A 27,434-nucleotide genomic window follows, 5' to 3' on the forward strand; every position below is an offset into this window, starting at 1 on the left:
TAATGAACTTTGTATTTTTACACAGGTGAACATGCTTTAAGCAAAAGAGATTAAAGTATAATTACTCAAACAAATAAATACCAAAAGTGAAAGTTTATTTAAACAAAGGTCCATGCCAGTATAAGTCTTTTAAAGCTGGGTTCAAGTAAATAGCACAGGCAGACTTCCCTTTTGAACGCTTATTATAGTTTGTTCTGCTGAACAACTTGTTTTGGTCACAAATATATGCAGACTTGGGTTCTACCTGATACCTGGTGCATGGTATGCTGAAGGAAAAGCTATTTCCAAATACCAAACCAAATTACTACTGCTGCAGTATTAAAAAAAAATACTTCCATATGCAAACTATTAACACATCCTGTGAGAAAATGTAAACCTAAACTCCATTAGATCTCTAAATAAAGTCTAAAATTATTTCCCAGAAAATTGACATAAACCATATACTTACATAAAGTACATGAGAATTATAACTGCTACAAGACTGAAAACATGTGTAACTTCTGAGTTTCCTTTAATTTTACTGGGGACTATGAACAATTTCCTAATGAAGGAGCTGGGTTGTAGGAAGAAAGGGAAATAGCACTGCAATTCAGGCAATCAGCCTAGGAATTTACTTGTAGAAGAAAGCATAAAATAACAGTAACTTTTGTTGTTTCTTAAAAGGTAAAATTTACATGTATTTTTCAGAGATTTGTTAATCCAGGCTTCCACTGTCATCTCAGATCTCATCTGTGTTTTGAATTTATTTAGAAATTACTTTAGTTCATGATACCAACTATGAAGGCAGGCAGTAGCAATGAGCAGTGATTGTGTAGTCATGATGCACCTCGAAGTTAAAGCATTTAATGCTACAATTTTGTCTGTGTCTGAGGGTGCAAGAAGAGGTGAGATTTCTTTGCCTTGCTTCACAGTCCTTTATACATATCCTTTTTTTCTGGCGTTCTGGGTGTATAAAACTGAAGGCATGCTGGCACTAGAGTATTTCATTCCCAGGCTGGCTAACCATAGCATGAGTTGTAAAATTCACAAAGAGCATAAAGATTAGCTTTGGTAAAGAACATAAGCACAGCAATCATCATTCAAGCACTTCACTGCCTGCCCAGGTCTATCTTGAGGGATTTGAGTTCCCTCTGCAGATAGGAAGTTACTTTGGGAAAGAAGTAACAGATATTTAAAAAGCCAGTGGGAAAGGTGGTAGAGTAAGCTTCAGATTTGCCAATCCTTTCCAAACATCTATTAGGTTCTGAGAAGTCTTACCTTCATAGCAGGACTAATGCACACAGGTTCAACCTTGGAAACAAGAGAAGGGTCTCTCCTGACAGTGGCCCCACACACATGTTCACTTTCTGTTTAGTACCTGCTTAGGAAGTCAAAGTGAGTTGCCACAATTTTCACCTCCATAGTAACTGTCTCATTATGTGGGTGCAGGCTAGGACACCTTCAAGATGCAAGTCCTCTTGATGCTGTGATACTTCAGCAAAACACTACAGGTGGAGAGCAGTCAGCAAGGACAGAGGCCATGCTTAACACACACTGAACAGAACTCTCCAAGAGCTGCCCCAACACTCGGCTTAGATGCCTGCTTCCCTCATGCTCTGGGCTGATAAATTTTCTCTCTCAGCTACAGTGCTGCACAGCTTCTACAAGAGCATGTCTCTGCCCTCCAGCCCCTCAGTGAACATGCAGAGTGAGCCAGACAAGACTTTGTCCCTTGGATTCATATGCAAATAGCACTATTTTACTAGAAGAGAGGACAAGACTGGCCATGCTCCTTCCTTCATGTGCCCTAACCTGAAGATTTTGGCAGAAGTCAGGCTGCAGGAAACCCACATTCAAGTCTGTCTTCTACCTGGACATACTTAGTCCCATCATGGCCATCATGGTTTTACAAGGACAATACCTGGGAGAATCTGCCTTCAGATTTCAGAGGAGAAATCATCTGCCTAACATTTCCTCCACTTGCATTTTTTTGAGGGGAGGGAAGGCAGAGAACATGAACTTGTACTTCACCTGGGCTGTGATCACCTGGGCTGTCCCAGCAAGGAAGTATCTTAGCCACGAGGACAGAGCTACGCCCTGCTGTCCCACCTCAGGGGTGGTGCCCTGAGTGAAGACTGCTGAGGCTCTGCCTTTAAGAGCTGAAGCAGAACACACTGAGTTCCTTGGTGAACCTCATCCCAGAGCACTCCATGAAAATGCCCTGCCAAAGAGGCACCTTCTTGCCTTTTAGGAGTTAAGTCTTTGACAGGGTCAAGATTAAATCCTTCTTGTTACCTCAGGTATCACTACCATCAATTACATTTTCAGGCACTTAATTCTGCTCAGGCCTCACAGAGTCCAAGCTGTCTCTGCACCACCTGTTTTCACTGCTGCTAACAGAGAGGTATCAAGAGTGGCCAGAGATGTAAAGCCCAACTGCACCATTAGATCTCCTTTGAAGTCCTTTTAAATTCATGAGGTCCCAAGCTGGTGCACAACCATGGGTCAAACAAACCACGTTCAGTCCCTTCCTTTTTTGAAGGAGGTCGAATGCTTTAATCAGCTATAATGCAGTAAGGGAAAGTATTTATCACTGTTCCTAGGGCAGAATCCTCTCACCACAATTCAACAAGAAAAAGAAACCAAACCACAAACCATTCACACAGTGGAAAAAGAGCGGGAAGAAAGAAAAACCCCACTGCTACAAGGTGGTGGGTAGGGCTAACAGTTATGAAGAACAGACAAATTTATCTTCATGTACAGAATTAAACTTTCAGCAAAATCTGCTGTCATAATTACAGGCATATTTAAAAGGAAAGTTAGACATTTGCATTTCATGAGATATTCAAGTCACATTCAAAAGATGCTCACAGCACAGAGGCTTCACTACCACGATTTGGCACTTTCAGCTAGAACAGTTTCTTAACACAGATTTTCTCAGTGCTCACGATTCTGCAGCATCCATGAGCTGAAAGAACTGCTATCATCTCTAGCTATGATGCTATGCTGGAATGCATAAAAAGTTCTTCAGAAGCCACTCCCATTGCTGAGCATTCATGAGGGAATTAAAACAGCTCCACCCAACAACAAAGATCAGCCCTCCAACATTTCGGGAAGCGCAGTACAGACTTCCAAGGACTGAGGGCAGAGCATTTCTCTTCTGCTTACCAGCCCATATATAGCAAAACTTCTTGTTCCAAAGTCAGGATAAAAACACTACCAGGAACAATTTATGAATACATATTTACACAAGGTACTTTTCATTAGAATTACAGACTTCATAGGAAATCAAAGTAGACAAAGGAATATGTGCAATTTCGCAGAAGCGTCAAAAACATTCAAACTATAAATATCCTGATAGCACTACTAAAATTCTTAGTTTTACACACAGGCTGATGTTATTCTACTGAGGAAAAACTAAGGTATTGTGCCACAACTGTAAATTAAGTACAGTAATGTATTATCATTCTGGCAACATAGATAACACCTGCACTGAACAGTGCGATACTGTTAAATCAATCCACTGATCTATTGAAGATCAAAGTACAAATCTGTATTTTTTATTGATTTGGCAGCGTTGCTTATGGAGAAACAAATGCACTAGTTAAACCAGTACATTGTCATACTGCTCCAGTTACAAAAACATCCAGGACTTTCACAGAGCTACAAACGCATCGTACTTTGTGATTTTCCCCCAAATTATGATATCCATGTTAAGTAAATAAGCAAAGATACTCCAGTTTGTATCCTTCATTCTGTTACATTGATATACATACATCACCACTTAATAAATAGAAATGCAGCAGTTCATCCACATAATAGCAAATATTTTTGTACCCTAATCCACCACTGAAGTTCAGTTTGTACAAAACAGTCTTTTCTACAGAGTGGAAAAAAATACCTTCTTCTCATCCAGGTGCAAGCTAAGCTTTGAAACTTAAATGAATGTGCTTTTTATTCTTTTCATGGACAATAGAAGAGTTTCATGAACCGTCTGATCTATCTGAAAATGCATAAATTTGGTCACATGTGGATGTCTTCACTGATCAGATTTAATGGACTATTTCAGTATCACTGACGTTGTGCTTTTACTCCTCTTGAACAATACCATTTCAAGAGTTATGGAGATCAAATTAACTCAAATGATGACCTCAAGAGTTCTAGAAACATAAGCGTTCTCATTGTAATACAAGACCAACCTAAAGGAAGAAGAAAAAGATAGTATTTTAGTTGAAGTATGGCAGTAAATCTAAACATCAATAGTCTTCTTCATCTCAATTAAGGGTCACAAACAGGGCCAATTACATTATTTTTAAAACTTCTTCCCATTTTTGGCCAGTGTAGATTAATGTACCATTATGTCTAATGTAATTCAGGAAATCATTTTTCTCCCTTACCTTTTCAGATTCCATGCCTGGACATCTCCAGTTGTACAAGTAATACTGCAAATTTCCATCTCCAATCCCAAACTTGAGTTTTTCCAGGAATGTTTTGTTTTCCATTAAGTCTAGCGCATTGAACACATCAAATCCTTTCTGACAACAGCAAAACATTTTTAAATTTTACTTTTGAAATTTTCAAATGTCACACAAATGATACTTTACAGAGTGGCATACAGTAGCCAAGAGACCTAGGTTAATTAAAAGGAAAAAATACAATGGTCTACAGCTCCTGGAGTCTTAACAGCACAAAGGGAGGGCACCAGCAGGACATGATACACTTTTAAGACAAAAAGTACAAAACAATAATGCTCAATTACTTAAGCAAATAATGGTTAAGAGACATTCTTTACTCAGTAAAAAAAAAGGTATTTTTTTTCTTTTAAATGAGCATCCCATATTAGGAAAAAAGGGGTTTGAAGAAAAAGAGCACTTAAACTCTTCATCACGACTCTTTAAAAGAAAGTTACAAAGCACAGAAAGCGAGTTTAGTAAGGCTTCCTGCTACCTTATACAAAGATCATTCTGTGTGCAGATGACACCATGCTAAGTTAAATGTGCTGTGAAAAACATTCAGAAATAAGACAAATGAGGTGACAACAGCTGACATTTGGTATTGAAAGTAGATTTTGAAATATTCCAAGTTAGTAAGTAACAGTAACAGCAATCTCAGATGGCAGGAAGTGGGGAGAATAGAGACACACTCTAGATACAAGTACACTAAGCTGTGCAATATAACACTCAATATTCAAACAAAACTCTACAGATCTAGTTTTAATTCAGTATTTAAACATCAGCAGGTTAGTTTCAGGTTAGTATCTTCTGAGAGGGTGAAAAAGGTTTCCGTTTAAAGGTATTTTCTCCACAGCTCTGACAGACCACCAAAGCAGACTTGGAACGTGTGTTCCAGATCTAGAAAGTGTCAGCTTCAACAATATGCAGGGTTTTAGAGGGATTATCCTGATGCAAAATTTCACTCTCTCCCCATGCAGAATGCATAGAACCTAAGATATTAACTCAAAATTTTGGGTTTTACTTTGAAGGTCGGGTGTTTTGTCTGGTAACTGCCAAACTAATTCTTCACTAATTTTATAGAGAGTGTGATATGAAGATAAAAATAAACATTAGTTGACATGCAAACCCTAAAATCAATTTGCTGAGTTCAATTTGTACCTCCAAAATGCATGCTTCGGAGTTAAAGTACAGAAAGAAGACTGTGGTGGGCTGTCCCCAGACAGGAACCTAACACCCACACAGCCTTTGGTTTACTCCTCTCCCACAGGAGGGGGAGAAAATAGAAGGAAGGCAAGATGTCTTGTGAATCGAAATAATGGCAGTTTAATAGAGAAAGCAAAAGCTGAAGGCACAAGGGAAGCAAAAAGAATTCATTCACTACTTCCCACTGCCAGACAGATGTCAAACCACTTCCTGGGAAGCAAGATCTCAGCATGCATAATGATTGTTAGAGAAAATAAATGCTATCACCAGAAGCATCCTCCCTTCCTCCTGCTTTCCTTCAGCCTTTATTGTGGAGCAGAACATAGGGTGTGGAACATTCCTTTGGTCAGCTGGGGTCACCTGTCCTGACTACGTCCCCTCCCTACTTCTTGCCCACCCTCAACCTCCTCACTGCAGGGGAAAGAGAAAGCCTTGAGGCTGAGCAAGCACTGTTCAATAACAACCAAAAACACTGGTGTGCTATCAGCCCTGCTTCAGTGACGAAGAGCAGCACCATATGGGCTGCTAGGAACAAAGTTAACTCCATCCCAGCCAGACTCAGTATGTTTGTAAACAAAAGGCTGTGAATAGGACTGCATTTGTCATCTCTCTTCCGTTGCCTTACCTCTCTTCATGTAAAACTCAACTGTCAGGTCTGCAACTATAATTAGGCATTTAACGATGCATTACAGGCCCAGCAGGTACTTAAGAAATCCACAGGTGTCTAAATCCCAGTATTGCAAGGGATATAGGATGATTCACTCAAAAGGAAAAGAGCTGCATGTCACATGGAGAGAGAAACGTATGCAGGGGAAGGTGCAAAGCCTTGTGGTCAGACCATGGAACTGCCTCCTCACCCGTCCCACCCACGCCCTAGAGAATGGCCAGACACACAGCTCCCTGTGCCACACTGACTGAGACCAAACTTCCTCCACCTTGACTTTTAAGAATAATTACTAGTATTTTTAGCCACTCCTGAAAATTATAGCAACTTCTCAAAGTCTGTCTCTGAACTTCCTTTTGGATCATTCTGGAGTCTGAGTAATGGTACTCTGTAACTATCCAGGAGTTTTCCCTGACAAATAGTTACTGAACTGCTTCTAGGTGAACAAGCCTCAGCAAGCAGCTCCCGTCACAGATGGCAGCTCAGCTGCAGTGCTGCATGAACATGGCTGGGACAGACAGGTTGAAGATTGTGTGGCTGCTTTCATGCAGCCTCAAGTCTGAGCAGAAACAGCCCTTGCAGACCATCACTGGCTTCATCCAGAGCCAACACAGAAATCCCTGTGGCACGTGCAGGCAGCTCTGAGCATGGCCTGCTGGAGCACTTCCCTGGTGCTGTAAGACCACCAGCTGTGCGGCAGCAACATCTCAGCGGGAAGGAGGAGGAGAAAACATGCCTGTGCTCTGCAGCCTGCTGGGAATCGTTGCAGGGCAGATGCTATGGACCAGATGAAGCCTCTGCAGTGCTTTGAACCACCCAGGACAAACAGGTCTCTGCAAATTCATTCAGAGTGCTGGTATGTGCCACTGGTATTAGCACTGCACTCCCATGAAACCCCAGTCACTAAGAGCTGAGTGACACCTTTTCATTAGACAGTACTAAACTCTCAAAATTCTTCTCTTTAAGAACTTAATTTATAGTCTTTTCCCTTCCATTCAACCAAACATCTATCAGTATAATTCCTAATTATACTAATCCTAATACTACTACTACTACTACTACTAATAATAATGATTCCTAATAATACCTAAGAGTATTCTTAAAAGTTATGCCATGATATCATCTCCAGAGCTTTACATGTAGCAATGATAAAATGATAAAGCTCACATAAATAAATTTCTACATTTTTTAGGAATAAAACATAATTTTAAAAAGCAAAATATATTTAATAGTGCTTATTTATTTATCTCCAAGGGAAATTATTTCAGTGATACTTTTCATTCTTCTGATACTTAGTGACTATGGTCATCAGTGTGCTCTTGGGTTTTCCACAGTTCAAGCTATTGCAAATACTTTATGCATCTGTCATTCCCCAGCATCACTCAAAGTAAAAAGGAAAAACAAACATACTGCTTTATATTTTGATATATATATTGCACATGTCTCATCAACTGCACTCTGTGCTGTAAACAGTAAAGCTGAATGCACTGGCATGGATAAATTACTCAGTTCTTACCTTGCCACTACTCCTAAGAATACTTTTGTGAATGAAGCAGAAAAAACCCAATCCACAACTTACCAATTTAGCTATAATGAGTGCATCATTCATTAAGTCCAACAGGGGAGTCTCTGTATGAATATTGTAAAAGGAATAGGCAGCTTTGAGGCTTTTATGAACAGGATGATGCATCACTGTTGAAGGTAATGTGTAGAAACTGAGGAAGTCTGTTAAAATACCATTTGAACCCTAAAAAGAAAACAAACAATGAAGTCCATTAGTAAGTAATCAGTTACTGGTTAGGCTAATGTGACAGTTCTACAGAAAGTAATAAATGCAGTAAGGTTTGTGCACTGTAAGTACTATGGTATAACAGCTAGTCTTAGATATGATTTGAAGAAACAAACATTTAGATTTTTCTAGTCTATTATACCACTAACATTTTGACAAACAATTGTGAAAGCAGTGGTTTGCTACAGACAAAGCAAACATAGCACACTTCCACTAAAGATATTGAAGTTCTCTGACTGAACTAATTTTTAATAAAGTATTCTTAAAATATTAGAAATAATTTAAAAATCTGATGATAGTCACATCAAAGAATAATTTTCTCATATTTCTAAAAATTGAGAAAAAATATACTGTGCTGGTATACAAAGCATATTTAAATATTAATCAACAAGCACAACTTATTTGTTGGACAACAGTGCTGAATCACACTGAAATTCTAATAAAACTAGTAGTCATCAAAAAAGGTGTTTATACAGAAATCTAAAGTATATGACATAAAAATTCTTAATTGCATCTTGAAGATGGAAGTCTGACCATCTTCAAGAGTGTGGATTAGTAGGAAATAGAAAATAATTACTACATGGGTTATGAAATAATTATTACATGGGTTATGACTAACATGCTGAGCACAGAAAAATCCCCAGAGTATCTCCAAGAAAATAAGGCAAAGGAGACACACAAAAACTTCTTGCTTGTTTGCTTTATTTTTGAATGACTAATAACCACTAATTAAGAGTTCAATGAAGAACCTCATATGGCTCCTTAAATTAACAGTACTTTGACAGTAAAATGTAAAACAGTTGAATGTACCACATGCAAAAAATCTTTTGTCTTAGAGCAGGTACACATTCTGTAGTAGAGTAATACTAACTACAAGGAACAGAAAAGTTATTGACTCACTCACTAAATTCACTAAGAATGATGAAAATATTAACTCATAAATTATACAGAGTATTTTGTCTGACAGTAGATTCTCCAGGTGACACAGGTCTTAAAAAGATTTTAAGCACTAATTTTGTATAGTAAAAAACTAGTGCAAGAGACAGCATAAAACAAGTAAGTGAAGACTGTGCTGTTTAGTAAATATGGCACTGTTAATGTCACATTCATGCTGATCCTGGTGCTTGTGAACTCTCCTGTAGGCTTCAACTCACAAAGCAAGCCAAAAACAGATTCAGGGAGCGGGGAAGAGGGCAGGGAGAAGAGGAAGTGGAGAAAGAAAGTAGAAGTATAAATTAGACCATGGAAAAGTCCAATGAGCACTAGACCCACTACAAAGTAGGTGGAAAACTAAGCTTGGACAGTAAAAACTGATGGGCAGGACCACTCATCTCCATCAGCTCTAGGTTTCCTAATTCAGCTGAGGCTCCTGCACAACTTTGGGTTACAGCATGGGAACACTGAGCTTCACAACCTAGGGCTTCTGTGAGAAGGTTTAGGGATGTTAGTGCTGATCACTTTTAAATAACATTATCACTTTAAGCAAAGTAATACACTGTCTAAGCATGCTGTCTACAACTGATTTTGTATGGACTCAAAGGGAAGGCCTATCTTTCCACTAGCTTTAGTGCACCTATTTCAAGCATATCTGGGAGATTTCCAATCCAAACACTAATCTATTCCTGCACTCCTTATTTTGAGAGAAGCATTATGACCACTGCTTTGGGGGGTGGGCATAGTAGATGCATGTATATATGTATACATATATATATATGCAAATTCATACACATATATACACACATTCTTTTACTGGAAAAAATACACTTTACTGAAGCAAATCATCAAGAAACATAATTCCCCCAGCAGGTGCCTCTAAAATTAGGTTTTGTTAAAAAAGCATTTTGTAATGGTGTATGGCAGAAACATGTACACTTGGGAGAATGACAGTCAATTCAAAACAAATCATTATTTCAGTCAAGGCCTCAGTTTCCCTTTTTTCTAGAAAAGAAGGTTTGAAGACCACTCCTTACTATCAAGTCATATCTCTGTAAAAAAGAATCAAGAAATTCAGGTGGAAAAGTTGACCTTAAAATAGGGTAGGAAGGGTTCTTGTCAAGATGTGGTATTTGGATATTTCAGAATTCTCCTTTAACATACTCTATTCTAAGAGCACTGCAGTTTATCACAGCCAAACTTTTTCTTATTAACAGAATGTAATACAAAGAACAAAGTTTGTAACACACTTATTTCATACTGCCTGCATTTCAAAAACTTGATGCTGATATGAACTACTGTCAGTGGCACTCACACACAGAGTCATGTATGTTAGTGCATATTTTACCTCTACCACGTAAGTGTCAATAATATGATCCCGAGGCAGGAACCAGTGGGCCACCTCTTCTTCGTCCATCACAGGAGCAAGATTAAACTGTTTCAAGTAAGTATTGATTAACTCTTGTACTGCTTTAGTATCTTTTTGCTCCATTGGTCTCAAACCTGAAGTCTTTGTGGCCTTAGTGTAAAAGAAGAAAAATAAATGTTAAGATGTTGAAAGGAAAACTGCAAATACAGCAAAGGCTGAAAGTAGGTTGCAGAGTCACTTCACTTGTTATAATGCATTCACTATTAGCCTACTTTATCCCAGCCACCTAATTCATTATGCTATTTTACAAACGGCTTTCAATCAGAATTCCCTCCCTTCTAATTATTGAGACAGTCTGGGACACTTCAATCTTTTTACTTCATTATTGAATCAGCTTAATTTCTCCAGAGAAAGACATACCATCGCCAGCTGCCTACACTTCGTGCGATTTGTATTTTTTATTTTTTTTTTAGGTCAATCTACTTCTTATCCTCTTCTAAACTACCTGGGGCCCAAGACACAGAAACAAAACAAAGAAACTTGCATATCAGAAGTTATCTCAAGACAAGAACACAAGCAATTCAAACTTATGGAAATTACAGTCAAGCTATATATACATCAATGACAGCTGATTAAGTTTAATTAGAAATTATTTAACAAAAAAGATTCTATTTTTAGCACTTGTAAACTTCCTTTCTAACAACCTTCCATACAGGCACAACTGCTATTCTGTTAACAAGAGAGCTTCTCATAACTTACAGCTGCCTGAAATTAAAACTTATTTTAACAAATAAAGTTATTTTTCTGACTTCAAACATCAGAAAAGGAAAAAAATTACTTTCTAGTACTACGCAATTATTGTTTAAGCAAGCGAAAGTGATTAAAGTGTTCTTCTCATCTTTTGCTAGCCTTCCTGGATATTTCCTTTAGGGGAGGCTAATGCTTGCTTTGCTCTCTTCAGTGCTCATTTATTGTGCCTCATCGGTCTGAGCTACATACTTGGGCACGTACCACATTAATCATAGCAAAGTCGATTACAAGAGCAGCCAGGTAGAGACTTGATTACTGGAAGCCTGAAATTAGTGTAGCTGATTATGATTTGCCCAAAAGGCATTATTCTGGGGGAGGTGTTTATTCACGCACTCTGGGAGTCAGCAGACAGATGAGAAATCAAGGCACATTTTGCCACAGCTCTGGCCTGTGTATTATATTTCAGCCTTCCCGCTTTTCTAGGCAGCCTGGGACTATGGTTTGACTCCACAACAGCACATCATCTATATTTTTAAATGTCCTTATTCCAGAAGGGTGTACACTTGACATACAGGAAGGATGGAGGAAAAGTAGCTGGGCTGGAAGATCTTTTTCCCCTCAGTAATGCTCAGAAGCGCCACCAGTAAGTGACTATCTGCAATCCCAGAGGTAAGGGAAAGTGTACAGAACTGTGCTAAAATTTGTTTCTCTGCTGGACTGGGCACATAATCATGCAACTGTCCAGCATCAGGATCTCAGCTGGTTAGGAAAAGAACAACAGAGACAAACATACTCCTGTCCTGACTCTAAGCACAGACAAATCTTACTTCTTCCAGAAAACTCCTTGCTCAAGAGATTAAACACTTAGAAAAAGGACACTTTTATTTTTTGTATCTATAGGAACATGCACAGCCTTTAGGGATGGTGATATTTATTAATTACAGTATTTATTACGCCTGAAAACCTTTTTAATTCAGGCTGTTCAAGTAATTAGGAATGATTAATTCTCTTAAAGGGAGATGAACTCCTAGTGGCAATGATATTCCAAGGACACTAAGAAAACAGGTTAAAATACAAGAAACAGTGTTTGGTGCTGAGGGACACTATAGCATGGCCTGAATAGTCAAATCTGTTTGACAGTAGTGTTTATAACAGCCTGAAACTGAGGACAAAGAGCCTCAACAGCACTTAATCCCTCTCTCGGAAAAAAAAAAAAAAAAGGCCTCCAAATAAACCCAAAGCACAAGACCTAAAGAGAAAAGATCAGAAGAAAGATTAAATCTTTATTTTCCACTGAGAAGCTCCCAAATCCAACCTAAAAATAACAAAAATCCTGAGGTGTGTGGACTCCTACATCACTTAGTTTAAAAAGCTGATTTTGAAAGCATCTATTTTCTATTTGCACTTCTATGTACAGTGTATGTTTGCCTTAGCTATATTTTATGGATGAGATATGATATATTACTTATTTTCCATAATTTACTTCTCTGTTGAAACTGGGTTTTATGATGAAGGAAAATGATAAGGATACAACTCCTATTTCTAATGATTCTCTGTAGTTACACCTTTGGTACTACAATTAAGATTCTTACTCTTTAAACTATTCACTTCCTGAGTTGTTTCCATAAGCAATGTTCCTAGAGTTGCCACCAAAACCTACACTTGAAATTGTATATTGTGCTCTTCAGACTGTTAAAAATGTCTTTAAGATTTGAAGGAAGCTATATTTAGCTGTCCAAGATTAAAACCCAATTAATTTGGTTATTAATTCTTCAGCTCTGCAAACTGCTACCCTGCACACAAGGGAGAAGCTGAATGTGCAGGCACAGGTGGCACCAGGCAGAGAAGGAAACGAGGCTCTCTGACAGCAGCAGGAGTACAGATCAAGGCATGGCATCATGTGCTTGATTCCAAGGGCTGTTCAGCCTACTGCTCAAATATCTGAGCAGTAAGAGAATCTGCAGCATCATGTTAAACATAGCAACTGACACAATTCTCCAAAATCAGATAAATCATTATAAAGTACTGTGAGTCAGGAAAAAAAGCGTCGTTTTTAACCAAAATAAAGTGTTTGTTTAAATAGAGGTTTACTGATAATGTACAGGTAAGGGATACTCTGCAATCCCTCCAAAAAAGGTAGCTTTTACAAGAAAATAAATTGTTTTCAGCCATAAACTCACACTAAATTCCCATAAACTCACACTAAATTCTACAGGCTATTAATTACAGCAATGAGATTTTTTAACAGTACATAGTATTTACAGTGACTTGCCCAATCACGGAAGTGCTCCCTAAGGCTTTTTGCAAGCTTAACGATTAGCTGCAAACACAAGAAAAATAAAGTTTTAACTAAACTAGCTATGCCAGAACACTTGTTTTTTACTAGACCATGCAAACTAACAGTGCACAACATACTGAAGTGGCTTTTACTCAGCCTGCTCAATGCAGAAAAACAGCACTCTCTGACAGTACAGAAAAAAATGTGAATTAGAGTGGAATCAACAATATGATTGTATTCAGCCAAGTTGCTGACGGATTTCTTTGAGAATTTTAAGACATGAACTGTTGATTTTCTATTCCAGTAATCTCTTATCAGATTAAACATACCAAGAATAGTCTTATGAATCTTCAACTCAATCCCACGTGTTTGTGAAGTCAAGCTTTCTGGGCTTTCTTTCCTTTGTTTAAGGGTTTTAGGTCAAAATTTGTATTTTCTCCATAGAGATCCAGATTTCCAGCAATAGTCTTTTCTGTTTTGTATAGCCCTTAAGGTCTTTTTCATCAACCAGAGATTATTTTTTTAATGTCCTGCATGCACTGCCTTTACACAGAAAAGCCTGTGCTGTCAGAGACAGATGGAAGGTTATTTTGGGCCTCACAATAACTGTGGGGATTCTCTAGAAGTCATACTGCTTACATCAGGAAGTCTGTAGAGCTTCATTGTTCTTTGTAGAGTCATGTTTCTACTCAAATGTGAAAATTTCACCTCCACCAATTTTCTGGGATTTAGTGATCGATGCCAATACCTAAAATACAACCAAATAATGAATTTAAATAGTATTTTAAGTGTCAGTGCCACTTGTATCCATTGACCTGCTTTCTTGCTTGTTCTTTTTCTGCTCTCCAAATCTCTAAGCAAGCCTGCACTACATCTACAAGAAGATTGATTAACAAAAAAAAAAAAAAAATTAAGGAAAAGCTATATCCAAGCAATAGGTTTTAAACAAGCCTGCTATCACAGTATTTTCAATCTAAGCAAATGTTTTTTGATACAGAATGAATAAGTACAGGGCTAAACATTTTTGCATTTGTCATAGCCCTGAAAAACTCACCATACATACATAATAACATTTAATTTCTTATTCAGACAGGACCCTCTGCTCATGTCTAAGCATTATTTTTGAAGGTGATCTCCCTTTCTTGGGAGGTCATTGTGCAACAGAGCACCTCTGGTTGTTCTAACACAGCATAGCTACCGCCCCCATCATTCCTTCCAGAAATTTGGTGTTGATAGGTACAAAACAACTTCAAATCAAAAGGTACTGTGTCCTCCAGAAGTCTAAACAGCTGGACTAAAAGTGCAGAAACTGAACTTTTCCTAGTAAAAATAAAATCCATTCCAAGCAAATTGAATTATATTTGACTGTAACTCTTCTCACATGGTAGTGTTCCTGTATTTATCAAATGCCAATAAAGTCCTCCTTTCTCCAGTAAAGATGAAAGTATCTCAAGAAAGTAAATCACACAATTACCAGAAATGCTCTGCCATCTCTGGCAAGCAACCAGGTTAACAGGGAAGGGTCCCAGCAGGGACACAGGCCACTTGAAAAACACAGGTATACAATGTTGTCATTGCTAGCATGGCTGCCACCAGAAAGTCAACAGAAACATCTGTTAGTCTATTTAAAGTATGCTAAACCAACCACAAATTCAATTTTAGTCTGAGAAGCTGTTTTATCTGAGGCACTGGGAGGGAAGGGGGAAAAACCCCGCAACATCAAAAAATCCAACACTGACAAACACTCAGGCCTTCAGGTTAGTCAAGGCCACAATATTTAATACCTTTGAATTTCATGCTTACTGTTTTTAGACAATATTAAAAAAAATTAAATTTTCTTAAAAATAACTGTTGTAAGAACCAATATTATTAAGAACATCACCTAGGTTACCTGCAAGTGGCCACAGGTTTGGGAAGTACCACTCCAGCAGTGTAAACAGCCTGAAAAATTCCTTCCAAGTTTACTCTTCTGGTTATTTCCCGAATCAGTACAGGTGCCACCCGTTTAGATCTCAGTTTCTTATGGACACACAGAAAATTGATTTCTACCATTTTCTTCACACTAAAAAGACATTAAGTAGTGGAAAAATTAAAGAGAGTTGCACATGACATATTTCTGTTTTTGTAATTAGTTTTCCATACTGTGACAGAAGAATTTGAAGTAAAATAAACTTGCCTGTGACAAAGCACATCTGCAAGGAACACTGATCTATGGCACTGTGACTTCAATGACAAACTGTGCAATATGCAAGCTACCTCTAAGGGGTTTAAATAGTCCTTTATTAGAGCTCTATCAAGACTTAACTGACTGCTTTACTTTAAGAGGCAGTATAGCATCCAAGCAATGCTATGTGGTGTCACAATAGTGTAAGAAGCCCAGCTGATCAACTATAAATGCTTTTCAGCAGGGTCAGAAAATTGTATGGTATTATCTGTATTGTCCATCGTTAAGAAAATTCCTTAAATAAATATTGGTGCTCTTCACCTCGTTCTCTCTTTTTAAGTTCTCTATAGCAATGGATACCAGTTTAAGGTTTGTTTTGTGGCATTATTCTTTTACAAATTGAAAAGTACTGGTGCATTTTACCTGTCATAAATACGAATATTTGCAGGGATGGCACTTATGAATCCTACCAGTTTTTTGTTTGAAGACACTCTAACCCCACAGTGCCACTGCGGTAACCAGCCTGGAGGACGTAATGCCCTAGAATTGATGACAGAAATAATTACAAATTACTGCCTAAGAAGATGTAATAAAAACACCCTCCACTGCACTCCAGCCAGAACAGAATGTGGAACTCACTACTCACCACAGAAGAAATTCAGGTGAATAATCAAACCTAAACATATTATCATCATCTTCTACATAATTCTCATTTAATAGTGTGTATAACTCCTTCAGCTGAAAACACACAGAAAAAAAATCCAAAGACTTATCCACATATCAATCAGAAAAAATTTGAATTATTTTAGATACATATAAAAATTGTTCTACTTACAACTTCAGCATTGCTAAGATCCAGTGTGTCCCACATAAAACCTTGTGGCAAAGAATATGGCTCTAGGCGGACATTGTCTTTATCTGGTTCAATTGCACCATGTGAAGTTATAACTTCATCTTTTGAGTGAGAAGGAGGGGGAAAAAAAAACAAAAACAAAAGAAAAATCTGTTACATTGCTAGCTTTCCTGATAGTGCTGTGAACTGCATTTAATTCACATCATATACTTCCTCATAATTATGTGAATGGAACAAGAAGCTTTTAAAAAATGCTGAAAAAATTAGTATTATTAGTTTACACTACTTCTCATTCTCATAGACCACATTCAGGCTAATGACTGTCTCATCATAATATTTGTAGATATGCACAGAACCACTCTAACTCATCTGATTTCCTGCATTTCATAACACAAGAGACAACAACTTATCAGCACACACACAGCATTTAAACAGCCATGAGATCCACAGCCTCATCATGAGACCATGTACTCACAGCTAAAAAGCTATGGCTCAGATGCTGTTTACCACTGACTTGAACAGACCTGAACTCAAAGAGGATTACTCAGAAGCAGTGACATAGCAAAGCCAGGGCATTTAAGAGATACTGGTGGTATGTGAAACGTGTTCCTAAAATCCTACTTGAAAACATGCTTTCTGCTCCTCCCTTACTTTACAGCTCCAGTCCTCAGTATACACCTATAAATTGCAGCTGTTCCTCTTCTAAGGAGCAGCACCTACTAAATCATAGAACCATTTACATTGGAAAAAACCTTTAAGATCAGTCCAATCACTAACCTTACACTGCCAAGCCCACCACTAAATCATGCTCCTTGGCATCATATTTATCTATCTTTTCAATACCACCAGGGATGGTGACCCCACTGCTTTCCTGGGGAGTCTCTTCTAATTCTCAACCATCCTTCAGTGAACAGATTTTTCCTAACATGCCATCTAAATCTCCCCTGACAGAGCTCCCCTTGAGGTTGTTTCCCCTTGTCCTATGACTTGTCAGCTGTGAGAAGAGGCCGACTACCACCTGGCCACAACCTCATTTCAGGTAGTTGTAGAGAGTGATAAGGTCTCCACTGAGCCTCCTTTTCTCCAGGGTAAACAAGCCCAGCTCCCTCAGCCATTCATTATCAGACTTGTGTTCAAGACCCTTTACCAGGTTTGTTGCCTTCTCTGGACTCAGTCCAGCACCTCAATGTCGTTCCTGTAGCACTGTCCTTTAAGTCAGACCACACTGTAAAGGCTTTGGACCTTCTTGATTTTCTTCCTGCATAACCTCAGCATCCTTGCAGTCCTCATGAGTTGCCTGCCTCTTCTTCAATAGCCATTAACTCATTTTCTTGCCTGAATCCCTCTGGTGGTGCATCTCCTCATCCATCCTTGGGCCTCTCTTATGATCTCAGGAGTTCCTGGTAAGCCTTGACCAAATCAGTTGGGCAGTGAAATGTCCCTTGACCATAAGAGGAGATCCTGCACAGTAAACGTGGGAGTGACACTGACTGTATCAAGATCATCATTTGCCTGAACAACATGGGGAACAAGGGATAATCACTTATTCTCTAATAATCAGCTACTCCCTGAAAGCCTTGGAACACCATTTACCTGAACACATTTCGTGCCCACGTGAAATGGTACCATTGTTACTGGATGGGATTTTTTAAAAATTTTTTTTTTCCCCAAAAAGCAGTTACCAATGTGGGTTATAGCCATGATGGAAACTTACTGATGACTAAAGCAAATTATCTTGCAATCCTATGAAGAGTGGTCCTAAGTGAGGCCCTTTACAGTGCCCTGGACCACAGTGGGCTGCATCAGCTCCTCTCTCTGAGAGGGATGTCTCTTGGAGCTTGCAAACCCTCAAGTCTGTGATACTCTGAAGACTTGCTGAGGATGACGCCTATGCTGAGATCCTCCACTCCTCAAGGCTCAACCCTTGCCTGCTGAGAAATGCAAGGGACTTAATGTATGTCACTGGGCTCAAGGGGAATTTTTAACAGGAACCTTTGAATGTGGAAGCATATAAACAACTCTGCGCCTGTGTGCATGTGTGTGAGTTGAGTATAGTAGGAATGCTGCTATCTAAAATCTATAATTAAATTACTCTTGTAGTAAATCCTATTGAATCACTTCATAAATGTTGAATTAATGATTAAGTACTTCTAAACTCTTCTGTACCCTTTTATTTTTGCACCTGTATCCTTGGCACCCTGGCTCTCCCTGCATCCCCACTTTCCATGTAAATAATTTTAAAGTGCTGCTAATTCTGTTTTGCTATGTGTGCCTCATCTATGTAGTAAGTAATAGAGAGACCCTTTCCATCAAAGTCTCTTAAGCTGCACTTCCACAAACATACATTAAAGCCTGCTTGTTGCAATTATCTTTGATGATGTTTCTTGAGGTGGCCCAAACCACTCATTCACAACAGTTTGAGCCAAAGTTCTGCAATGCTGGTCTTCGTCCCCACTGGCTCATCCTTTGGCACATGGAGACAGCCTATTCTTGCATCTTTAAGTCTTCATTCTGAAAACACTTCCAGTCCTCCTGTACATCTTTGCTCTCCAGGACTGTCTCCCAAGGGACTACGTCAACCAGTCTCTTAAACAGATCAAAGTCATCCCTCCAGTTCTGCTGATCCCCTCCTTAGTTCTCTAAGAATCAAAAATTTTATAATTTTATAATGACTGGGCCCAAGATGGCCTCCAACCAGGACATCACTCACAAGTCCTTACTTTTCACTAACAACAGGTCCAGCAGAACACCTTCCTAGTTGGCTCACTCACAAACTTTGTCAGGAAGTTCTCTTCCACACATTCCAGGAACCTCCTAGACTGTCTCCTCCCAGCTGTTCTGTATTACCAGCAGACACTTGGTATGTTGAAATCCCTATGAGAACAACAGCTAGCAATTGTGAGACTTCTGCTGGACGTTTAAAGAATATTTCATCTGGCTCCTCATCCTGTTTGGGAGATCTAGAACTGATTCACACCATGATACCTGCCCTGTTGACCTTCCCCCTGATCCTTACCCATAAACACTCAACTGTATCATCAGCATCATCAAACTGGACAGTCAAATGTTCCTCTGAGTATTAATTTTTCCAAATGATGCACAATCCTGACTTACAGTCATGGCCTGCCATCCAGTTTGTAAGGTCATAATTATTACCATCTTTAAGCAAACTCTGGAAGGTACCAACAGCCCAGATATTACTGCTACTACACGGCAGGTCTGGCGTAACTAATAGTGCTAATAATTTTAACCTGAAGGCTGGAGGATTCTGAAGTAAATTTAATGCAAAGATCCCTACAACATTTTCTTGAATTGAGAGATTATTTTTTCCACCTAAATATATAACGTAAATCAACTAGTGATCACTTCCCAATCTGTTCATTCATCAGATAAAAAAAAAAAAACCTTAAAAAAAAATCTATGAGATTAAGTAGAAATTCATAGACACTGTTGGACAAAATCTCACTGACCAAATTCAATGAAACAAATTTCTGCTGAACAATACTAACAAAATATTTGTAACTGTAACTAACCCCACTGTATGGACCTTTTAGAACTGAAAAGTGACAGATTTTCCTCTCTAAGTGCTGTAAAATACATTGATTAGTCTGAACTGAACTCCTGGCACCACTGCACAGACACCAGAACTAGCTCTGGAAAAGCTTGATTATGGCCAGAGCATTCTTTGATTTACACCTCAACTTATTTTGGCTAGGGTCTTTCTCCATTTAGGCTGGATTGCTGGTGACAATTACTACCATTACTTTATGCAGGTAACTTGATAGAGTTTGTACAGAGAAAAGCCATGGCAGGTCAATTCATTGCAGTCCAGGGGAAAATATTGTATCTAGGGACTCTGCTCTGGACTTATCTATGCAAGAAAAGTCAGGAAAAAATGAGATTGTTGTGGATTAAGCTATAGCCATGGATTAATGTCAAATGCTGCCTGAGGAGAGAGTGAGCAGAGTGCTCCTGTGCTTTAGACTCTACCTTATTTCTGCTCATTCTACACCAGTCTCCAGTGCAATGAGAGAAACCTACAGGACAGAGCAGCACCAGCTACTGCGCTGAGAACGTTTTACTTGTGGGGCCTCCATGTTCACACTGAAAAGCTAGAACTGCTTAACTTGAAGACAATGAAATCAGAAAAAGAAGGTTCAGAAAGCAATGCAGAAAACACAAGACAGTCAGCAATTAATTTCTCCAACAACAAGAAGTTTTACCAACTGTGTAATCTGGGATCAGATCAGTATGAAAAATAACTTGTCAGATTCATTACAAATTTAAAGGCAAGGAGAGATCACCTCATCATCTCACTTGGAATCAAAAACAGAGAATAGAATCTGAGAAAGCATGTCTTCAAGGTAGTGGACATTGTGGAGAAGGACATGAACAAGCAGTAGAGGAAGAGTCTGTGTATCAGACAAGTGCCATTATCCACTTAAAGCTGTATGAAAACAGTGCAGCCTATGGCAGGAGAGTAATTTCTGTGATAACAAATCCATCTATTGAAAAAAAAACTTAAGGAAATATAAATAAACAAACAAAACAAATAATAATTAAAAGAATTAAAGTCTACTCTTTGTCACCACTTAGGGGTTCTTACTTCTCCTAAAGTGGAAAAGACTTCTATGTTCTATTGTTCAAGATTTCAGACCTAAAATATACAAAAGAATGCTATTTCAATAGCATTTCCCATTTTTACACAGGACATCAGAATGACACTTATTAACACTGTATATTATCTATGGGGAAGACAAGTACTTCCTTAGAAAACATCAAAAATTCCACATAAACTACATGAAAGACTAAGGATCCCTACCACACACAGTCCAACTTTATACCCATTTTAGAGAACATGCCACAGAGCTGGCACAACATCTCTTTAGTGATCATATGACAGATCTTTGACACAAATCCAGTTTAACTTACTAAGCTTAGGTACAGGTTGTGTATCCCAAAACTGGTATTTACGTTTGGTAGCCTCATCAATATTCTTTGCTGGGCCTTGGCATGCAGAGAGCAGCTCCATTGCTCTCTGGATGTCTTGAAGCTTCTGCATTGGAATGGCTGGATTCTGCACACATAGACAAACAGAACAGGAGGCTTATTGAATACATTTACTCTGGGAATAGTTGTACAAACATATTAGTTTATTTTACTATTCTTACAGGTACTCTTCTCATCATAGTGAGTTTAGGTACAATGTTTGTAGACAGAGGGTGGAAAAAAGTTAGGTGGGTAACAAGCAAGCAACTACACAAAATACTTGTCAGTAGCACTTGCATTTAACCAAGAAACATCAACATTTTTAACACAAATACAGCAGCACTAAGGTAATAAACACTTCTTATATTCCCTGTTCCCCTGGTAAAACACAAAAAAATCCCTCAAAAAGGGTCAGTTTAGGTATTTAAAAATAAAGGTACCATCAGTACACATGGAGTTGTTTGAAGTTGTACTTTACACATACAATATAAAATAATATTTAAATTCACTTTGGTTCAGTAGTGCCTGAAGATACACTGATGTGCTACAAATACCTGCTTTTTAACCTTAGTTATATTGCCTTGTATTTTCTGGCAATTATTAGAGCAGATAACACCTTTCTGCATCATACATGTAGGAGTTAACCACCTTGCTGCTAATGTCAACTGTGCCAACACTGACAGCTAAAGACAATTTTAATTGAAGCAGACAAACATAAAATAAACTAATTTTCCACTTAAAAGTTGAGAAGTCTTTATAGGAAAGTTATTTTAAAAACATAAACCTAAGCATTTCTAAATTGAGCTGTTAAACCCTCACTTTTGATCCCTCTGAGTAAATGTAACAGGAACGAGAATTTTTCTTGCAAAGGACAGTACAGAGGAATAACAGTAACAGGCCTCTAAATCTAAAAAGATTTTCCCCTCTCTCTTTTTAAATCTGTTTGTTTTGTTTTGTTATGTTCCTAGTGCTAAGTCCTGTTCTGAGGCATATCAACAGCATGCTTGTGCTCAGGTTTCCCTGGACTGCAGTGCAATAATGCATCTGAAAGAACAGTCTCAAATGTACTGGAAAATTTTAAGCAGCTCTCCACAGATATTTCAAGCCAGACTGTTGTTTTATTTTTTTTTTACTGAATAGCAATGGACTACTATTTCCATATTTCATTTTCTTTCTAGGATTCAGGTGTTGAAAAACCATCATAAAATAAATGTAATAATGATGGTAAAGCTTAATTTGGGTGATCAGTCTCTGGTATCCTCAGTCACAAAAGAAGCAGAAGTGCCTGGAGCTCAAGTAGCCCTTCATTTACTATTTATAATAAACACTTTTATTATCTAAATTAATGAAAAAAATTGCCTGATGTTTAAGTATTGCAAATTTCACCTGTAAGGTGCTTTAAATACCTGTCAGCTGAGTAACTGTGAATTAATATGTTTACACACTTTAGAGCAACACTAAAAGTAGACCTAAAAAGCCTACTTATTTCTAGATCAGGATAAACAGAGACATAAATTACTAATGCCACTAGATAAATTCTGAAATCTTATCAGTACATTATGATATCATACATAAATGCTGACACACTGTAGTTTATCCTGTATATTTATTTAAAGTCTATAATACGTCTTCTCCATTAAAAAAGCAGAAAATCTAAAAAAACCCAACAAAACAGTTCCTAAGAAAGACCCTATTAGCATAATAGTAAGAAGTTAATGTTCAGGTGCTAGATAGACCATGGCTAGGGACATCATGAGGAATCCCCTTTGGTTTCAAAACATTCAGAGATCGGCCTAACTAAGAAGTTTACGTTCAACACATTTTGTTTTCCTTTAACAGAAAGCAAGGAAAACCTACAAGGAACTTCACATGAATTAGCAAAACAAATGAATTTTGTTTCATTTCAGTTTAGGGCAAATATCTCTTCACAGCACAAGATGGCCCTGTTGTGCAACAGGGCTGAGGTACAAAATGGTGTTTTTGCCTCAGTTTTGTTGATGACCTTAGGCCTTCAATGTCCCTGTGCACTGTAGCAGTCTAAGAAAAAGTTAGCGACTGTTGAGCAAACTAATCATGCACAGGTCCCTGAAAACACACCAAATGCATGTAAGGTTACTAAGGGAGCTGGCTGATGTAGTGCAACTAACATCTATTAAGTTTAAAATCTCAGCTGGTGGAAGTTTCCTCTAAATGGATAAAAGGAAATGTCACACCCATTTTCAAGAATGCAAGGGGGAGGACTCAGTGGTCAATACTGTTTAATGATCTGGGACTTGACAAAGAGTACTTTCTTTGCAAGTGCACAGATAACACCTAGAAGAAGAATTTCTAGAACTGTTGATATGCTGAACCACAGAGCAGTTATTCAAAGCTACTCTGACAACCTGGAAACAGACACTTGATCAAGTTTGACAAATGCAAATACAAAGTCTTCCACCTGGTATAGAAAAAGCCCATTCAAAGGCAGAGGGCAGCATGGACTGGCCAGGAAGCAGCTTGCATAAAAGAACTTGGAGGTCCAGGTGGACATGAGGCAGCAGACTGACGGCCAGCAAAGAACAGCTGCATACTAGCTAGTACCAGTAAGACTGACCAGGAAGTCTTCCTCTTTATCTGGTACCCCTGAGGGCACACCTTACAGTTTGGGATTCTCTATTACAAGGAGAACATTGATGGAGTGTTGCGAGTTCACTGGAGGCCACCAAGATAAATGGTGGGCTGAGGCACATCACACACATGGAGAAGACAAGAGACCTTGGTTTGTTCAGTCTTAAGAAAAGAAGGTTGAGGGAGTAGGAGAAATCTTATTACTGCCTAATGGGAGGGTATAAAAAAAGCTGAGCCAAATCTTTTCAGAGGAACACAGTGATAGGACAAGAAACAAAGGACACAAGTTGCAAACCAGCAAAATCCATTTAGATATGAGGAATTACTATTTGTTCTAACCAAAAACTGTAGTCAAACACTGGAATAAGTTACCAACAAAGATCATGGAGTCTCCATCCTTGGAGTCCAAACACCCTGATCTAGGCCTGAGCAACCTGATCTAGCTGGACCTGCTCTAAGCAGCAGGTTGGTTAAAAAACCTTCAGATGTCCCTTCCAATCTATTATTCTGTGACTAGGTTGTTTAGGCCACTAGTGACTACAATAATGACTGATAAGACTGCAGATATGGCAAGCTTTCTTTTTGTCAGTGTGACAGCTTACATCACTGGAACTTGCAATAGTGAAAGATGGAAATCTTGTGAGACGGGCAGTAAAGTGTCCTCAAGGTCACTGTAAGCATACAATGCTAACAATCATTTACTGCTATGATTACACTCACACCAGTGTTCAAAAGGTCTATCACTACTATCACATATAAGGAAGGCAGAAGCCAAAGTGACTCACTGTTCTGCTTTACTCATCTCCAGACTGATACATCTCTTTACAAACTCACATGACCTCAAAAAAGTTTTTCAAAATAATTTTCAATGAGTTCAGGGGCCCCACTGAGTTCTACCTGATGATCTTGCATATATTCTCCTAGAGGTAAGGTGTACAATGTCATTCTTGTCTAAAATATACTCTTTTCAACCAAGAGCAAGCAAATACTAAAAGCCTGTTTTCTGTAATAAATTTCATATAGGACAAGAATACAAAATCTAATTATTACTTGAGCAGCAGACAAAATAAATATACTTTTCAACACTGATCCAGATCAGCAGTCTAAGATGCCTTCAAAAAATCCAAAACAGAATAGCTGTCTAAAACAGACCTGCAACACAGCAGAGAAGGCAAAATAACCCCCAGGCAATATTGATGCATTTGTGACTAAAGAAAAGTGAAAGCCAGAAAAGAAGAGTAAAGTGGTTTTGCTGCCTAGATCTTGAAAGAAAGATTTATATAAGAACTTTTTCTTTATGCCAATAAAATATAAAATTTTGTAACATTGCTAATGAACTAACTAAACTTGTGTCAGTAAAATAATCATGAACAGTGCCACTCTAAGTGCACAACTTAGAACAAGGATAGGCTTCCACATTTGTACAACATATCACATCAGAGAAATAGTGTGCAAGACTGCAAGGTGCAAGACTAAAATCTTGCACACAAAAGCAAAAGTAACATGAAGCAGCTTCATTTTAATGCAATTAGAGGCAACACATGGAACAATAAGCTTGGTCAGCAGAAGATCAAGGAATTCACAGGATACTACAGCAATTAACTATGCCTTTATGTTAACATAAAAATTTACTTCATGCCAATTTTAAGAGTATGAAGTTACTTGTGTATCATTTGCCAGCAGTCTTCCTGTATTATCAACTGTTTATGTGTAGCCTCTGTATTTATATTGTATCCTGTATCCTTTATATTTATCCTGTATTATGATGTATTTTAGAGAAAGGCAGTATCAAAACATGTGGCAAAGAAGTACTTCAGTGCTGGAATGTATGAAATTGAAGTTTCTGAGTTCCTCAGAGAGAGAGAGAAATGCAGAGATTAAATTAGAGCCTTTAGAGAAACTAAAATATATTAAGCTACAGACATGAAGTAGGAGTGTTTTAGTTTTAAGTAAGTCGAAATATAACTTAAGTGCCATAAGAGACTGTATTAGCTACTAAAAAGCCCTAAAGTCTAGTTTAAAGTTCAGAAGTGTTACCTTTCACAAACATAACTCAGCTCCAGACATAATGAAAACATAGTAAGAACATTACTTGCATTTATATATAGAACAGATAGATCTATGTATGTAAACAGATAGTACTCTATATGAAGTTTTTGGGTAAGAACTGACACTACTTTCGCACATTAGAATTAAGCTTAGATTAGCGTAGAAAGAATGTTTTAGAATCGTGTTTTTAGCTGCTTAGATGCCTTATGAATAAAATCCCCCAGTATTGGAGAGAGGAACAACAGAAGAAAGAAGGACAACAGGACAACAACAGAAGAACACACAAGAAAGAAGAAAAAGGAAGCTGCTGCTGTGGCTGCTGCTACTTCTGCTTGGAGGGAGCTGCTGCTGCTCAAAATATCAGGACTCTGTGCCAGAAAGCCTTTAGCACTGACTTTAATACTCTGAACTCTTTGCCTTTGAGTCTGATGCATTCATACAATAAACAACTTTACAACAACCAACAAATGCTCTGGTCTCTTTGAAGACCCAAGACCCACGTAAAACTTGACACTTAAGTATATATAATATGTACTCTCTACATATTATAAAGTGTCCCCTGTGCCAAATGTGCCCATTCAAAACAATCAGGGTAACACAGAGAAGATCTAAAAGGACAACACAAAAATGTATCACTATGCTCAAGAGCCAGAACACAATCATTTTTCCCTATAATTAGTTGGTAGCTCCAATGTACTTGACAAATCTTATAGGACAGAGATTACTGTTGGTACAATGGTGTAAAATTCTCCACAATAATCAGATAAAGAGAATGTAACTACCTCAATATGCTCAATGGTCCACAAACTTTCTTAGTTTTACAAACTTTAGTTCTTGGACTCAGATTTCTCTTGGGATAAAAGCTGTATGCTAAAAAGCCACCACATCATGTTATTCATTGCTCATTTAGAACATGACAGACAAAAGCACACAAATAATGCTATTTTATCAGAAACTCCACAAGGACTGTACATTCCCCCAAGCAATTCTGCATTCTTAATTATAGTGGAGGCCTTTCTGTCAGCACAAATTTTCTTCAGCTGCATCTCCATGTGTGGGATTACTGCATTTTACGTACAAATACATGCTGCTTGCTTGCCCTAAAGAGACTGGTTAGCGCAGCAGGCCCACCTTCCCTCCTGCTTCATGCTGCACAAGTGACCAAAACTGCACTAAGCCAAGTTAGACGGTAGCTAAAAACTAAAAGCAGTTCATCAAATAGGAAATCTATTTAAAGGCATTACCACTGCAGATTATGATTCTGCGCAACGAGGCTGTCACTAGCCTGAGTTCTAAGTGCTCAAAGAGAAAGACAAAACTCCTCCTCCGCCTTTCTCACAGTACACCACCGTG

At 38.2% G+C, this 27,434-nt stretch overlaps 1 protein-coding gene across 1 annotated transcript in view; it reads right to left on the reverse strand.

The window, feature by feature from the left end:
• Nucleotides 1-78: 78 nt before the first annotated feature.
• NMT2 (N-myristoyltransferase 2) overlaps nucleotides 79-27,434 on the reverse strand; it is a 36,266-nt gene continuing 8,910 nt past the window's right edge. Inside the window, exons 3-12 of the mRNA XM_005518774.3 lie at nucleotides 21,369-21,513; nucleotides 16,419-16,537; nucleotides 16,230-16,321; nucleotides 16,007-16,123; nucleotides 15,311-15,481; nucleotides 14,059-14,167; nucleotides 10,371-10,541; nucleotides 7,880-8,047; nucleotides 4,377-4,514; nucleotides 79-4,178 (exon numbers count right to left, since the gene is read on the reverse strand). Of these exons, the coding sequence (XP_005518831.1) occupies nucleotides 4,158-4,178; nucleotides 4,377-4,514; nucleotides 7,880-8,047; nucleotides 10,371-10,541; nucleotides 14,059-14,167; nucleotides 15,311-15,481; nucleotides 16,007-16,123; nucleotides 16,230-16,321; nucleotides 16,419-16,537; nucleotides 21,369-21,513 (1,251 nt within the window). The 3' untranslated portion in view covers nucleotides 79-4,157. The remainder of the gene's footprint in view (nucleotides 4,179-4,376; nucleotides 4,515-7,879; nucleotides 8,048-10,370; nucleotides 10,542-14,058; nucleotides 14,168-15,310; nucleotides 15,482-16,006; nucleotides 16,124-16,229; nucleotides 16,322-16,418; nucleotides 16,538-21,368; nucleotides 21,514-27,434) is intronic.

The sequence above is a fragment of the Pseudopodoces humilis genome, chromosome 1 (genome assembly GCF_049639895.1).
Source record: "Pseudopodoces humilis isolate 2021_Gansu_Grassland_sample_001 chromosome 1, ASM4963989v1, whole genome shotgun sequence".
Classification (NCBI taxonomy): domain Eukaryota; kingdom Metazoa; phylum Chordata; class Aves; order Passeriformes; family Paridae; genus Pseudopodoces; species Pseudopodoces humilis.